Source organism: Epinephelus fuscoguttatus, linkage group LG9, assembly GCF_011397635.1.
Source record: "Epinephelus fuscoguttatus linkage group LG9, E.fuscoguttatus.final_Chr_v1".
NCBI classification, from domain to species: domain Eukaryota; kingdom Metazoa; phylum Chordata; class Actinopteri; order Perciformes; family Serranidae; genus Epinephelus; species Epinephelus fuscoguttatus.
This window is the reverse complement of record NC_064760.1, coordinates 16489365-16501875: the sequence shown is the minus strand read 5'-3', so window position 1 is coordinate 16501875 and position 12511 is coordinate 16489365. Positions and strand designations below refer to the sequence as shown.

At 40.5% G+C, this 12511-nt stretch overlaps 1 protein-coding gene across 7 annotated transcripts in view; it reads right to left on the bottom strand.

The window, feature by feature from the left end:
- Positions 1 to 12511, bottom strand: part of diaph2 (diaphanous-related formin 2) — a 513027-nt gene that overhangs the window by 82900 nt on the left and 417616 nt on the right. For all 7 annotated transcript variants that reach the window (XM_049585042.1, XM_049585047.1, XM_049585043.1 and 4 more), the window contains one exon: positions 262 to 397. In XM_049585042.1, coding sequence (XP_049440999.1) covers positions 262 to 397 — 136 coding nt within the window. The remainder of the gene's footprint in view (positions 1 to 261; positions 398 to 12511) is intronic.

Sequence of the window (12511 nt, the reverse complement as noted above, 5' to 3'; positions counted from 1 at the left end):
ACAAGCTAAAAGTAGCATAATCTGCCTGTTGTTTGGAAGCATTGCATCGGCTACAAGAGCAAGTATAAGATTCCTTCACAGCCGAAAAAGATAACCCCCCCGCCTACACTCCCACGTATTACCCTCCTCCTTCAGAGTTCAAATCTGTGTGAAGCACAATTCCATGAAACCCCCTTTTCTACCCTCCTGTTCTCCTCGTCCTTACTCCCCACCTGCCTCCCCGTCTCTGTCTCTGTGGTGGCGCGGGGAGAAGTGGCATACCTTTGTTCATGTCAATCAGCTGCTTCTTCTTCTGCTGGCGCTCCTGCTTCTCCCGCTCTGCTTTCTCCTTCGCCAGCTTGGCTCTCTTGATCTTCTCCTCCATCTCCCTCTTCTTGTGGTTCTCCTTCACTGCTTCCTGATGAGGCGCACACACACACACACACACACACACACACACACACACACACACACACACACACACACACACACACACAGATGCAGACACACAGACAGATATAATCAGAATCTGGCTGCTGCCACCACCACTCTTTTAGCGTCTTCACTACTGTATAGTGTTCAGAAGCGGCAGCATGCCATCAGCAAATTCTTATTCAGAGAAGGGTTTGATAGTTGGAGATAAGCTGCTGGAATAAACAATATATCATGCCTTGTGTATGGGCTTTTTAATACAAGCATATTTGTCTGCAAGGCTTCTGGACTGCTTTACATATTTTCAATAACCCACAGAGCTGATTTGTTGTCAATAATACATCAATATGACACTAAGAAAAAGGCGAGATGATCCTCACACGTGTGTACCATGCTAGGATATTTCCTTTTGACAATAAGGGGGGGAGTGAGTGCATGAGAAGAGAAGAAGTGTAGTAGCAGAGTGCCAGTCTCTGAGGACGGAGACGAAGATATCATCCTCCTCCTCCTTCGTGACCGGCTGAAATGTCAGGAAGGAGTCAGAGAAAGAGAGATAATCAAGGGTACGGATTCAGCCTTTACAAATGTGTCAGTTTGTTCTTGCGCCAACAGAGAGTAAGATGCAACCGTGTGACCTTTGGAGACAACAAAATGCTCTCTCATCCCCGGCCTGTGGCGGAGCCCCTGACAGGACCCATCATAGGTGTTAGTGTATGTCCGTGTGTGTGTGTGTGTGTGTGTGAGAGGTCGTACTGTATGTGGATATAAGCCTGTGTGCCAATGCTGTCCATGGGCATCTTTGTGCTTCATCTGCGGTGTTTCCCCCTTATGTATGCATATATGTGTGTGTGTGTGTGTGTGTCAGTAAGTAGAGGCATGGCCTTGTCTATGCACTGATATAATAAGTGGCGACACAAGGCCCCCCCATCTAATGCCCCTGTGGTCCTGATGTGTGTGTCGTGTTGGCAGCTAAGACAGAGGGATTACAGGGATTGTGGGGAAGGAACAAGGAAAGAGCAGCTCATGATGTCAGTCAATAGTAGAGCTTTGCTCCATGTCCAAGGACACGAGCCCTCATTGTCACTGTCTCCTTGTTGGATGACAAGGGCAATGAGAGAGCGGGGGAGGGAGCGGAATAATAAGGGAGGTGTGTTTTCATATTATGTGTGTTATGAAAACCTAAGAGATGTTTTGCTTCGTCAGCTGCTTCAAGTCGTTGAACACTCGAAAATCAAGCTACACTTTATCGCCACATCAAGGTTGTGTAAATGATACAGCAACACACTGTAAGAGCTATTGACTGTGTGCACTTTGCTGCTGTGTTGAATTAGAGTGGATGAGAGCTGCATGCTCAGTGATGAATGAGTTAACTCGTGCGTTTTGTTTAAGTGATGGGCAGGGCTGGCAGCTCGGATCAAATTGATTTCTGTCCTCATCCGCTGACAGGAGTCAATTCATTTTGGAAGTAATATCCCTGCATTGCTCAACATCTACAGCATAAGTTGGCAGATAAATTATGCAGATTACAAATAAAGTCCTGCCGGCAAAACTTATTTTAAACAAACAACTAATTCTGACTGTAAACACGATTATGCAACGTAATTATCTTGCTCTAATCACACAGCACCACTAATTGCCATAGCAACAAATATGTTTTCACTGATCTCTTATTTTTTCCCTTTACCATTCTCTTTGACAGCCCCTATTTTGCCGTTGGCAACAACTGATTGTATCAGGTCTCATTTTCTTGCCAACTCTGTATATTGTAGGAGGACATACAAGAGATAAACAATCCTCTCGAGATGTGTTTTCAAAAATAATCTTCAGTGCAGAGAACCAGATTTAAACCTCATCGGAACATAGAACAAAAGATCTGGTTCCTCTAAAATCTGCTCAAATATTCTGTATGATGGCTGGGGAAAAAAAAAAAAAAAAAAAAAATCCATGCATTTTGTTTTTGTCTGTTGAGTGCTCTCATCTACTCAAGAATCTGACAATATGATTTCAGGTGACCATGGAAACAAGTTATTTTTGGCCTTCACAGTGAGTCATCTGGCCCTCGTTGACGATCATCACTATCGTTAACGTGACACCCAACGAAAGCTTAATAATTTATTCAAATGAAAACAATCTAGTATTACTTTGTTTAGCTCAATTAAGAGATCAAAGTATAAATGTAAATTACACATTAAATCCCACTGACAGGGCCACCTGGGTCCAGCAGGAGTGGGCTGTATTAACTTCTGGGGTCTTGAAATAGAACTCACTAAGCACCACTAGACAATTACAGTATTACACAAGAAATCAAGTAAATTGTACTTATTATCATTTTTATGGCCACTTTTAGATTAGAAACAAATAGTTTTATTAATTTAAGCAAGGAAGATTCTGGAGAGTTTGCTATTATTATATGTCTTTCTTCAGTGAATCAAACTTGTTTAAGTCGTAAGTAACTTCAGCGTGTTGATGACAGGTATTATTAATGTTTCTTGGTTACTGTGGCTGATACTTTTACTTAAAGTATGAGAAACTTTGGGAAGAAGAACAAAAGATTGAAACCCACTCTGTTTTACCAGGGGTGTAATGATACGCCATCTAAATCGATGCATCGAACTAATCCAACATGGATGCAAAGTAAAAACATCCATACATTTCATTGTCACCTTTAAGATACGCCTTTATTTTGAAGTTCCCCTGGCAAGTCTGTTTCACCGTTTCCGTCAAAGCACACCTCCTTCCTAAGCATTCAAACAGTGACGGTGGTCAACCACCAAATAATGGAGATTCTTACTGACAGGGCTGGACGATATAACAACTGTGTATGTTGTATCCATATATTTTCAAGCAAGATATAAATTCAGACACAACACCGTCTTTATCAATATAGGGTCAAGTTGTGTTACATGACTTTCATTTCACAGATAAGAAACAAGAAATTGTGAAGACCATAAAGCCCCTGCAAAATAGCATTTTAAGTTTTGTGTGTGATTTATCCTGGCTTCATATGAGCAGAGGGAATCTCCGCTATTCGCTAGGCTAATCTATACAATGGAAAATGCCATAGGCTTGTGCTAATAACGTTAGCATATTGTATTTGTTTGGAAAATGTGTTTAGTATAAGACAGCTGTTTTGTCAGTGAATGTTGTTAGTTGTAATGGAACCAAATTTTGTAACGTCACCTTTGTTGTTCCTGGCTTCTTATGAGTAGAGGAAAAGTCTGCTAGCCACTAGGCTAATTTATACAATGTAAAATGCCATAGGCTTGTGCTAAAGACATTAGCATGTTGTATTTGTGGGGAAAATGTGTCCAGATAAAGACAAATGTTTGTCTGTGAATGCTGTCAGTTATAGTGAAGCCAATTTGTGAACTTGTGTTTGAAATTGTTGCTATTAAGCCATGTTTAATGTGTGTTTAATATGTGTTTTGAATCAACTAAACTTTATAGCACTTCCGCAACCAACCAGTGTTTTGGAGGTGTAACTGTTGTGCTGCTGCATATTTTCAAACAGGGGAAAAAAAATCCCTGTCTTTGCATTTTATTTTGATCACGGTCTGTTTTTATAAAAGTGCTTGTGACATCTCGAATGTGGCTTTGACTTGCATCTGAAAAGGTGTTGCCCATTTCGTACAAAATACAGTTTCGCCAGTCAGCCTGTGAATACCGAGATCTGAATTTTTGTCCATATCGCCTAGCCCTACTTGATATCGTCTCATATTGATCACAGGCCCCTGACTTAAATCAAAATTGTATTGTGGCAGACTTTGTAATATCAGAAAATAATGCATCATTGTCCAAAGAATGTAATATATTATTGTGATGAAACTTGTGATTTACACCCCTACCAATTATTGCAAGGCACAACAGGGAGGATTTTGTTTGCAAACTAGATACTCCTATTAAAAATAGTTCTTCAGCAAAGTAGATTAATCCAAACACAAGCAAATAAAGTACAGCATACGGAAAAGATACAATAAAAAGTCATGTGTTGGGCAGCACTTCAGACTAACCCAAAACAATTTTCCCTATGATTACCTCCCATGATAGACAGTGTCCTTTGTGGCCTTGATTCTACCTCATAGCCTTTAAATAAAACAATGAAACCCTGCAGTCCAGACACCATGTTAATGACTGGCTTCGTGCCCTGAACCCCTCCGGTGTAAAGCAGGAAAATGTGGTGCAGGTACTGTATACATATTGCTCAGGGTGGTATGCAAATTCAGAGGTAGAATCTTCTTGAAAAGACAAAACAAAATGTGCGGTTTTGCATAATAGCACCTTGATGCCAGGTGGGGTTGTCAACAACACTATTGAGGCGGCACATTCGGGCTTTATGAGCCTGAAAGCCTGTCCATCTTAGACACACCAGAGGCCGGGAGTGTGACACACACTCACTTCTTCTCGTGGCCTCCGGTGTGTCTAAGATGGAGATTATAAGTACTCCTCTATCTGTAACTGGCTGGAAAACCGAATGCTGTGCAACCCACAGGTCCAATCTAGCAACAAGGGCCAGGCGGCATTTTCCCTTTCCAGGTCTGTTCTTTCAATAATTCATGAAATGTGTTTGCTGTTCTTCCTTGACCCTGCACAACACAATACATCTCCCACAGCATGGCTCCCCTCCCATGCATACAAGTTTGCCAGTCCAATGAGGGAGCAATAAGTATTTCCAACTGCTCGGTTGCACCAGTGATCTCACACAGAGAGTGTCACTGCTATATCTCATTTGAATTTTACAAACACTACAGCGCCTGGGCTTTAAGCAGCAAATGTGTTTATTAGCCATCTGTTACACTGTGTGCCAGGATGTGTGTGTGTGGTGGGGGGGCTCAAGAAGTTATAGGTTACAGATTGTGAGACTTCTGCTCTGCGGTATAGATGTATTCCCATATTGATAGGTGACCTCTGAAATCTGGTGAAATGATTTTTATGACTGTCATGCTAGTGTAAGTGAAAATACTGAGGGAACATGACAGTGATTCAGCAAGAAGAAGGTGGGGAGAGCTGCACTGCCAGAGCATCGTCTTCTGCATTATCAGCATGATTATGATAATTTGTCATATTGTGAAGGAATTAGCAAGCTTTAGAAATATCAAATGGGCTCCAAAGTGGACCGATATACCCGCACACGCAGCACACACACGCGAATCATCATTCTAATCTCATAGATGCTCTATCTTGCTACTTTGCGAACCCGGTCTGGGTCTTTTGGTCTTATTAGAAAGTCACTCAATTAACAAGGAAGACTGTTAGCTCATCCCAGCCCATCTGCTGCGCTTTGATAACTCATTAATGGAAAAAATCCTCATCCCCCATGCTCCTGGTCAGGATTACACATACAGACCCTGCGATTGCATTTCACTCATACTCTATTTCAGAATATGGCAGCAGCATTAAATTAACAAATTGTTGGACTCTCGGAATACTGACTCCATGTGCTGAAATCAAATAATATTTCATTGGACGCAGGGAAAGAAAAAAAAAGAGAATGGGACTGGAGTGAGGGAGAGAAAGAGAATGGAACAGAAGGAAAATAGAGTTAATGGATTCTCTTATCAGTTACATTCAGTTCTGTGAGGACTGTCTGTCAATGCGTTTACTCAAATGCCTCATGTCGGTCGGGTGCATTAAGCCCTAGCTTTTTAGTAAAAGCAATTTAGGGTGACTGTATTGCAATGGAATTCTTTAATACTGCAGATGCTTTGTGCTGTGAATGCATTACACAGGGCACTGCAACAAAGACAGAAGTTAGCGAAGATGTTCTGTCTGAGTCAAACAACTCAATGTCTCAATATTAAAATAAAAGTCTGCGGCACACCAGGCATATCAAGAAGTTAAATTCAGGGCTCTTCTCGAAATTATTAGCTGCCAAGAAGTCATAGCGTTCATTAGATTTGCCATTTGGAACAAATCAGTAATGGTTGATGTAGGTCGACTTTGTCAAAGATAAATAACCAGCAGACATCTCCCGAAAATTCCTTCACTGACAAGAAAAGCTGATGAGGATGCTGCAAAGGAGCTAGCTCAGTCATTTTCACAGGGTAAGAAAATAAAAACAACATTCAAGTAGAAACAACCATTGATTCCTTGTGCTCTGCAAGCAGATGGGATTAGCCTTTCTGTCAGCAGAGCTGAGGAGCCAAAAACTATAAATAATATCTGAAGAATATGGTGATTAAAGGATTGTTTTTATATGAATACATTAACTTATAACCAGCCCCCCGCACCACAACTGCACCACAACACTTTATCCCACTCAGTTCCCTCCCCTTATCCATAGCAGGAAAGTTTAAATCAGTAATAAAATATTCATATGCAGCTATTTGCTTGAGAGAATAATTTATTTTCTTGGGTAGATGCCTCTTTTAGAGATATGCAACTCTGGAATCCTTGAGGGAGCGTTGTGTTGTGCGTTGGTGCACTTTGATCAGTGGGAATGAAAAGTTGGTTTCAGATGGGGATCAGAGTAAAGAGAGGAGAAGGATTCAGACAAGGGGACCTTGCCATTCACGTTAATGGATTGTGAAGACTGAGAGCAAGCCTCCTGGACGCCATGTCATCATCCTGACACCAGGAATTTTTGGGGCGGTGCCAGGAGGGATGGATAGACTGTAGAAGGTGGAAAAGCAAAGACACTTGAATAAATGTTTAACAGACTTGTCTACTCAGGAGAAAAAGGAGCTCTTGGTTTGTTCTCAGATGACCTAGTGTTTACCCTGTCATTAATATTACCTTTTTAACATCCAATCTGCTTCAGACTATGTGCTTTGTTTACTGCTCTCAGTAACCACATTCCCTACTGACTACACTTCCCTACACCAGGAAGAGGCAGAGGCAGAGGGAATTTTTAGTTTTACTTTGGTTCAGAGTAATCGTATATTCCACATTTACATCAGAGAGTAAGCTCTTACTTTTGTATTCTCTTTCTTCTTCTATTGTAGGAATTTAAACAACAATTTAAAGGTATACGACGCAGGAATTGTTGGATGTTGTGTGTAAACAGCATTGCCTATGAAAGAGAGCGCCAACCTCAGATTCACTCTTATATAATATGACACTGTGATAAAAGATTCAATATTAATTGGGATTTGGTTATGGTAATATCACATTGTACTGTAATTTTTTAACAGATTTAAAGCTGCTTTTCAGTTTATTGATAGCATTTGCTTTCACCATTTGAGTGTTGTATCATAAAGGTGTGCTATACAGGCACTGTTGGTTATTGTTGTAAACATTATTGCCGGCAAAGGTAAAAAACAAAACAACACAACAACTCCAGATTGGCGTTTCACCGTGCGTTGTTAGCTTTTTTCTTTCCAGTGCTGTATCTGCGATTTTCATAGCTTCCTCTTTGACACATGCTGTATGCAGCTTGGCAACTGGTCGCTACCTTTTTATAAAATCCTGACATCACCTCCGTGCTGTGCAGACAAATACACCGCCATACACTTGTAGGGGGTCATAGGGGATGATTAAGAGGGACTATTCTGTATGAGTCTGTACAATGTTTTTTGGAGGAAAACCCTGCCTAGTATACCTTTAACAGTGTTGTATATTCATTTTCCGTAACACCTTATCCTGTTAAGGGTCGCAGGGGGGCTGGAGCCTATCCCAGCTGACACTGGGTGAGAGGCAGGGTACACCCTGGACAGGTCACCAGACTATTACAGGGCTGACACATAGAGACAGACAACCATTCACACTCACATTCACACCTATGGACAATTTAGAGTCACCAGTTAACCTGCATGTCTTTGGACTGTGGAAGGAAGCCGGAGTACCTGGAGAAAACCCACGCTGACATGGGGAGAACATGCAAACTCCGCACAGACGGGCTCCCCCACCCTGGATTTGAGGCAGGAACCCTCTTACTGTGAGGAGACAGTGCTAAACACTTGACCAACCTGTCGCCACAGCACTGTTATAGTAATTGTGTTGCAGCATTTAAGGTGGAGTGCTTATGGGATAAATTCTGAAGGCCTGTGCAGGACACACGGGAGCGCGTCATCCCAGCACTTCTTTTAAAACGATATACTACACGTATGTATGTTTCTATGACAACAATATCTCTACAATAACATCAGCTAGGTAGCTAAAGTAACACTGCATTAACAGAGGATCCGGCCGATATACTCCTAAGCTTTTCTGTCTTAATTGTGATGTTTTTTGACTGACATATCATCCAGTAGCTAAAGGAGCTGCAGTGACGTCACCAGTGCCTGTCTTAAAAGTTCAGAGATTTAAAACCAGAAGCGCTCGGAGTGGCTGCATAAAAAGTGGGAGCGCTCTGAAATAAGACACTGGGCAAAGCATTATTTCTCTAGACAGTCACATGTGGCTGCATACGCTCTCTCCTCATTAGGAACAATTAAACTAAAAAGAGCCACCATAAGGGCAAAGGCCCTAAGAACACTTCTTTTGCAGTAGAGTAAACATGTCCCATAATTCTAGTTTTAATAGGAGGAAATATCACACATGTAACAAAACTTTTTCTCAGCCATACACAAAATAATTTTAAACTCTCAGGTGGAAAATTTCTTCTACTTTAGGACTTAAAAATCGTTACCTCCTCTCCAGACTCATTACCCCGTAATAAAATCCAGCAAAATCTGCAATGCCCTGTGGTGACGGCACATGCACACACACACACACACACACACACACACACACACACACACACACACACACACACAAGCAGCTGCTAGCTAATGAAACTAAGGTTAAGAGGCTTGTCCAGGCCTTTATCTGGCTCTGTTATCAGTGAGACACTGAAATTATACGTTCTCCTATTCTGAGCTACTTTCAAATAATATATTTTAATCGGTTTTATAACTTTGCCTTTTTTTCTAACAGCTCCCAAGTCAGTACTCGACATTTCTTAATCAGTGCTGGTGGGAAGAATAAGTTCACAGGTATCTACTTTTCAGCCAAGTTATGTTCTGCAGTTAGGGAACCTGAAACTTAGTGTGCTCAGGTAAAGTCAATAATTCAATATTGTTTCCCATTTGAATGTACAGTACGTTGACTGGAACAAAATGATCATAAGTAAAGGTATTAAAAAAATATGCTCTGAAACACCATGTTTAGCAAAAGAAGAGGGTAACACTTTAATTTAACCCCCTGTGAGTGGTACAGTATATAAGCATTTAATAGATGGTTTATCACACATTATAATGCAGTTGGGAGCAGATATAAGAACATTTAAGTGTTTATTAATGTGCATTATATGTTAGCCACTATGACTTCTGCTATGGAGACATATCTTATATTATTACCACTTAACTCTATTGTCATTCACTATCTGTTTATACAGGAGCCTTCACTCATGGATGCCCACAGGATAAGTTGTTCACAAATAGATAAATAAGAGCTCCTATCTGCTTAGTGACAACTACATTATAATCTGTATTTAACCATTTATTTGTATACTGATTATAAATAGTATGTAGGGGGATTTAAAGTAAATGTTCCCAAAGAGGAGACCTATATTTATAACCTTCCAGGCTGTGATGGCATTGAAGAAAATGAAAAAAAGAAAAAACTTCAGTGACAAAAAAAAGAGGTTACGTCTGTGATACCTGAAAAAAAAAAAAAATCTCTGGCAGACACAGTGGCATTATGACCTATTAAAAGATGACATATGGAAGGAAATCACACAGCAGGTGAGCGCGGTTACAGTCTTGCAGAGAACAGTGCAACTTCAACTTGAAAGACTGAAAAGCATGTCAGGGCCAACCAAGGGAATAAAAAGACCAAAATAGGTGGCCAGAAAATGTGGTGCACTCTCCCAAACCGAAAACTTTCTGGCAGTTTTGAGATGAGGAGAGTGAAATCTTTCCCAGAACTGCAACTAGCAGCTGATTTGGCTCAAAAGGCACAGATCTTGATGGACCATAAGATGACTGTGAAGGAAGTGTTTCTGCCCTTGTTGCACTTTCAGATTACAGTTGTATAATGTCTTCTGTGGCCCTGGAGCAGATCTGTCATAACAGGGGCCTGTAAGAGCAAGCTACAGGGAAACACAGAGAAAACACCACTTTTTCTTTTTTTTAAATAATCAATAATAATAAAAAAAAAAAAAAATCTTATCTGACATGACTGCACGCCTTCACCTCAGCTAAAAGTTTAGAGGGGCTACTAAACATAACGGGCTATAGCCCGTTATAATGGTGCATAAAATAGTCCTTGTTTTTTTGTTTTTTCAGTAAAACTATTTTAAGACTCTGCGTCCAGCGGGGAAAGTGAGACATGTTATCTGATCTTCCCCAGGATGCTTTATTTAAAATTTAGACTGGGTTTTACACTGCCTGGTGGATACAGGTAGATGTGTGGTTGTAATGGGCAACATGATGCTATACAGATACAAAGAAAGAAAAACATAATCTGCCCATGTGTGTTAATTTTGCAACATAAACATACTGAATAACAGTGTTTCTCATTGTGAAATATTATAAGTTTATGGACATCTGCTCCAGGCACACTACTGCAAGTGTTTAACGTTAAAGTACTTAGCCTACACTGCTACATGTAGCTACATGCTAATGTCAGAGAAACATGTGATCTCGAATGCTGATATTAATTTATCTCTATCTCTCTTTATCTATTTATAATTCTGTTGGAACACGTCAGGTGATTTTGAATGGGCGAAAGGGCTGCTATTCACAGTCATTCCCCGTATGCCACTGCACTGCTACAAGTAGCTACATGCTAACGTCAGGGGGACGAGATCTTGATGGCTTATGTTCTTAATTTCTTCCCAATATTGGATCATATTTCTGCTGGTACACGTCCGGTTGTGTTTAAAAGCTTTTATTGGTGATTTTTAATTGGAGAAAGGGCCGCTATTCACAGTCATTCCCTGTCTGCCAGTACACTGCTACAAGTAGCTACATGCTAGGGAAACGTCAGGGAAACGTGATCTTGATAGCTGATGGCACAATTTCGGACCATATTCCAACTGGAACATGTCTGGTTTTGTTTTGAAGCTTTTAGTGATTATTCTTCAAAGCTGTATGCACACATACGTAAGAGCTGGAAACACTGACCAATCAGAGCAGACTGGGCTTTTTTGGGATAGGGTCTTAAAGAGACAGGCACTAAAATGAAGTCTTCTCAGACAAAAGGTGAATGCAGGTGTTCCAGCACAGACAGTATGAAAATAAAAGCAATGGTCTTCAGCGTTTTTCTGGGACAAGCTAAGAACCCCTTAGCTCAAAGAGATGGACCAGAGAGCCCCTACTACATTTATAGTATAAAATTAAGTTGCATATTAAACTGGGCCTACAATAACACGTAGGGTGGCCTAAAGTGCCATTAATAAACATATTAATGACATATATATATATATATACATATATATATATATATATATATATATCTTTTATGGTGCATACAATACTAATACTACTAAATTACTAATCATTGGCGGATTCATATATTTATACATCATGTTTGTTTCTGAGATGGACGGTTTACAGAGTCTCTTGACTGAAAAGCTAAATAACGCTCCAGTGTGGCTCACAAGAATGTCTGTAAACCTGGAATAATAATAACACAGCCAGTTGGCCGATATGTTTAGCCTGTATGTAACCGTCAGCTAACTAGTTTGCTAACTAGCATTAGCTAGCTAACATGATTGCACAAGGATTCGTTGGTAACGGCTTGCTTGTCATCAGTGTTGTGTACTGTACTTTATGAATAGGTCAATTTATCTTTGCTAATAATATGTTGGGTTCGTGCAGATATTTTAATAAAAACAAAAAGAAAAAACTTAAATTACCAGACAATATTTTGGCAAACCCACCACAGTAGCTCTGAGGCACCACGTGGGGCATTAAAGCTTGTTTTTGGGGTTTCTATTAGAAAAAGTTTGAACCTTGTTAAACGATATAATCACATATTCAGGACAGACCCCCCCCGCCCCCACATGAATTCCATCCATAAAAGCATAACACTGTAATGTCCGCACATGTTTTCTCCATCAGTTCGGACTACTGAAAGTCTGTTAAAAATGTGTGCATGTTCAACACGCAAATCCTGTTCACATTTCAATGACACCCAATGTGTGTGAGCAAATGGAAATGTGTGAGAAAGAATGTGC